Raw genomic sequence first — 5,064 nt, forward strand, 5'->3', positions numbered from 1 at the left:
CAATTTCTAGGCCCAAAATCTACTCTGCTCAAGAGTCCATGATAAAAAGTAAAAAAAATAAAATTCAATTTATAAGAATAACCTAAGAATAATTGTAATTTCAATCTATATGTCTGTAACTCTGTACAGTATACAAGACACAATCATGCTAAGAAGCCTGTACCACCACAATTTTTGGTAGCCATCTTCTTTCTTTTTGTTTAAACATTTCTATTTGTATAATTTAGCACCAAAAAAACTACTTCGTATTAAGGAATATATACATTCAACTATAATTTAGGAAGGATCCATAAGTTTAAGAGAGAAGAAGCAAAAGACATGGACCAAGACAAGAAAGCCATGGCAGCAGAAAGAGAATATCTACTGCAGATTTTCACAGGACACGCCGGAATGCTTTCAGCAATCATGATTTGTGCAACACTTGCAGATGAGCAAGCTGCTCCTAGTGAAAGGAATGACAAAACCTGATAACACATAAGAAAGAAGATGTCTAACATTTATATTTGCAATCTAGGATTCAAGATAAAAAAAAAAAAAATTGAAGGGATTGGAATAGTGCAGATGAATTACCCAATCTCCTACAACAATTACAGTCATTACTCCGGGTTGACGTGAAGGACTTTTAATAAAGACAGAATACGCATCAACTAGCCCTAATGTCATACTCCACGGAATCACCAAACCCATAACCGTTACTAAGAAACTGCACGACAGTAAGAAAGAATTCAATTAAGATGCATTGCAAGAAAGCTAGCTGGCAACTATGCTTCAACTTTGAGAAGTAAACAATGGGAATTATTTACAAGCAGGATCCGAAATACATAAGAGAGAAGCAGCAAGCACATCAATTATGCCCATCAATAGTCATTCAAAAAGAATCTTAAACTAAACAGAAAAAGGAAATAGCACAAATTCTTCACTCTACTCTTAACAGAATAAGTTTTGCTGCTCACTTTTTTGGGACAGCTAAAACTTGAGAAAACATGAAAATCCACAAGCCCACACTTCCTACAGTTCCACTAACACATTGACAAGTAAACAGAACTTGCCGTAAGGCAGCAAAATATTGAGCTTTCAGTTCTCAGATTATGATCATCTCAGATAGCCTTTGCTGAAAATATGAGCTTCAGAGACAAAACAGCATTATAACAAAACCTCGATGCTACTTCATTTTATTTGATTATTACTGTTTCCTATTGGATTATTGAACTCAAAATTTCTTTTATCATTAATTCTCATTATCGAACAATTAGAGATCTCATAGACTCATACATTACAGAGTTACAAATACACAGACGGCTAAGTAATAATCCATTGATCCAAAATTAGCATGTATCGTCTTTAGCTTGAGATACAAACATATAGCTCTAGATGTAAGTCTGTGAGTTATGAGATCGACATAGATTCATAAGCTCTTCTTGATCACCACTCTTCACTGTGTTCTGTCAAAAAGACTCCTCTTCCCAATCCTACTCCATTTACCCACGAATAATGGCCAGATTGTGTCCACTAGTACAGTAGTACTAGTTGCTTTTTGAGCTTGTTTGCAATAATAAACACATAGTCCATTGAATTTCCATGGATGCCTTCGCGACTAAAATTATATTGTTTGCTGGCATCAAGAACTAGTTAGTGGCCTTAGTGCATCATAAAGATATTTTTTATGTGAAAGTGTGGCTCAAGACTTTAGGTTGGGGCTTAATTGAAATGCGTTGTTGATTGTTCTGTGACAGTGTGACTCGTATAATACAGATACTCTAGGTTGGGACTCAATCAAGGTGCATCCTTAATTGTGAAACAATAAATAAACATTGGACTGAAGAAATTTCACAGCACTGCAGCATCTGCACAGAGGGCTGCAGGGGTGTGATAAATTGGCCGTTACATGCCTGTAATATCGGACAGTCAAGTCATGGTGTGTGTCTGCAGTCAGGAACAGACATGAACATGATCTGCCTGGGCTTTTCTAGGTTGCAGGATTTTGTAAGAGTATGCTAAATGCCATAACTGCACGAGAGTTTTGACTTATAAAACTATAAGCTTGGCGCACCATCTAAGCAACCTTCACCCCTTATATTCCTGCGGGTTCTACTGCCATGTACAAGCTGCCTATCTTCCTCTCTCCCTTAAGACTTTAGGGTTTTATGAACTATTGAAACACCTCTAAAATATAAACTAACCTCGAATTGCGACCGAATCCTAGTGACTGATCACAATGACATTAACCCAATAAGGCCATAATCCACAACATTTATCAATGGCAGTATCAACAGGTGAATGATTAAAAGCTTGATCGAAGTGATCAAACCTATAAACCAACCAACCAAACCAACATCCAAACCCCTCAACAAGGCACATGCTTTCATTTCCATACATAATAAATTTCTGAAGTACCCTAATCTCAGAAAAAATGCATTCTACAGGGATTAATATAACTGCCATGTTCAATTCCATCATAATCGGAGTGCTAAAAAACAACATAATTTAACATCACAAATAAAACAATTCTAATCAATCCCCTTGTACAATTGAAATTTCCGTAAAAAAAACCCATTAATTCCCATGACATACTAAACGATTCTACCCTTCCCCAACAAAATTCATAATCTATGATGGCAATCAACTAAAACATAAAAACAAAAACAGAGGAAATCAACTGTAAAATTCACATGCACATAAATAAAATCATAATTCTAATTCAATATCACAAAAACCCCAGAAATCAAACAATAAACTTAAAAGGGTATAATCTAAAAAGGAGTAAAAATCATACCAAAAAGCAGTATAGGCGTAGAAATCAACATCAAGGCACATGAAAAAGAGGGAAGCAGAGGAAAACATAATTTGACCAAATCGAAGAGCTAAGCTTGCGCTGGTGCCCAATGATCCTGGCACTTCATCCACCATTATTCTCTTCCTTCTTCTTCTTCTTCTTCTTCTTCCTACTAATTTAATTCTTCATACTATTTTTTCTCTCATTTTTATTTTTCTAAATTATTTGACAGTTTTTTAAAAAAATTAAAAGAAAATTATATGGTTTGGTGTTAAATGTGAAGTGCCCAGTTTTTTTTGTTTTTTTTTTTGTTTTTTTTTTTTTTTTTGTTTTTTTGAAGTAACAGCTTCTCACCCACCACTCGTCAGCAGCGTGGAAATCAATTGCGGAGAAATGTGTGGAATGAAAGGGATGATGAGATTCAATTCAATTCAATTTAATTTAATTGATTTCAGAATTCAGAATTGTATTTATGTTCATTTAACTATTTAAAGGGGTGTTTAAGAATTTTGGACTGTCAATTGGTCCTACAATTTTTTTCTTTGGTTGTTTTAAACATTGAGTTGTACTTGGTACTTCATATATGGGTGGATCTAGTTTGCATCAAAAAAAAATATATATGGGTGGATCTAGTCAGGTAAAGTAGGGTTAATGGTGTAGATGAAATACAAGTTCACACTTTTTACATTTTAGATTTAGATAAGATATTTTAGGGAGGTAGAAACAGAAATTAATAAAGTAATTTGAGTAGAAGGTGAAAGCACTACGAAAATCACGTGAATAAGGAATTTGGGAAATATCAATAATAACGATGTGTGGGATACTTGAATGTATGTAGTGTGAAAAAAATGTTTGATTTTTCTAAAAAGAAATTAAACGATACAATATTTGTAAAGTTTTCTTTAAAGGTAATTATTGTTTTTTTGGGGAAAAAAAATTGAGGAAATAATTTTTACTATCTTTGTTTTATCATGTGTTGATGGTTGTTATGCATTTCTTCTATTTATATCTAGTTGCAACGATTTGACTTCTACATTTTTCACACTCTTTGACTTTATTAACATATGTAAAATGAGACATATGTCAACATGTCGCAAACAAAAATAAAACAGAGAGACTCAAGGAAATAGTAGATGGTGGAAAAAGTTCACATAGATGACTATGAACCATTGAAGTATATATGTACTTGAGGCTTGGAGCATTATTAAGCATTAAAATACATGCATAGAAAAGACAAAGAAAAGAAAGAAAAAAGGGTGCACTAACAAACTTAAAATGAAGAAATATTGGTAGACATATAAAGTTAGGCGACAAAATCTTTGAATACCAAGTGGACCATTTAAAAAGAGGTTGATGAGAGCAAATTACAGATGAGCAGCAGCCAATTCAAAGGACGATATTAAATCTTGCTACCAGCCATTCTTTTTGTAGTACCTCTAGCTAATCAAGCTAGTTGATTGGGTGGTTAGGGGTACCCATAATATATTCTACTTTATAGGGTACCCATAATCTTATTCTTTGGTCAAAGGAGATGCAAAGGCAATTAGGCATAGTAGACTTTTTTATTCTATGTGCTTCTTGATGTTGTTCTCTTTCTTTCAAAATTGATGACCAAATTCCTATTGAAAATTATGTATTTTACATAGAGAATTAAAGAGTTTGGATAGTAGAATTGGAATTTTCAATATTATTTGGTTTGACAACATCATATAATGTAATATGTTATTAGACTATTATAGGAAAAGGGGTGAATTGTAGATGGGGGCTTAAGCAAAATTAATGTGGAAAAACGACATATAAGGAGTACGAAGTGCAAGAGAGATTTTTACAAATGAACTTTTCACGTCTTGATTCAAGATAAAATCTCAACCTATTTAGCATTAACTCAATACCAAATTACTTAGATTGTTATAATCAAAACCATATAGCATCAAACTCAATTCATACGATAAATAACATATAAGATTGAGGATAGAGTGGACAAGGGAGTGAAGAGAGACTTGGCATGTGCTTTGTCACATAAAATGATCAATTTAGCTAAGCAAGAACATTAATTTTGCGGTTCGCCCATTCAAAGTGGCAACAAACAAGTGAGTACCAGATGCAAATCTACATCAATACAAGAAGGTGCATTTAAGGATGACACTAGGATTGGCCAATACGAGGCACAACACGAGCCAACACGAAAGAAGCATGACACAATATGGACACGATGTAAGCACAACACGACAAGTATTTATTTTGGAGAAGCACAATAAGACACAACATAATTTTGCAGGACAAAAACACAC

General features: G+C 33.8%; 1 protein-coding gene across 1 annotated transcript; it reads right to left on the reverse strand.

Annotated features, from left to right (window-relative positions):
* On the reverse strand, window positions 1-3,224 carry LOC145601877 (CASP-like protein 5C1). The gene is made up of 3 exons (XM_081657963.1): window positions 2,774-3,224; window positions 571-703; window positions 1-464 (listed from the first exon to the last, which is right to left on the reverse strand). Exons 1-3 carry the CDS (start codon window positions 2,905-2,907, stop codon window positions 270-272), a joined length of 462 nt encoding a protein of 153 aa, XP_081514089.1. The 5' UTR covers window positions 2,908-3,224; the 3' UTR covers window positions 1-269.
* Window positions 3,225-5,064: the final 1,840 nt, after the last annotated feature.

This window comes from Chenopodium album, chromosome 21 (genome assembly GCF_948465745.1).
Source record: "Chenopodium album chromosome 21, dcCheAlbu1.1, whole genome shotgun sequence".
Classification (NCBI taxonomy): domain Eukaryota; kingdom Viridiplantae; phylum Streptophyta; class Magnoliopsida; order Caryophyllales; family Amaranthaceae; genus Chenopodium; species Chenopodium album.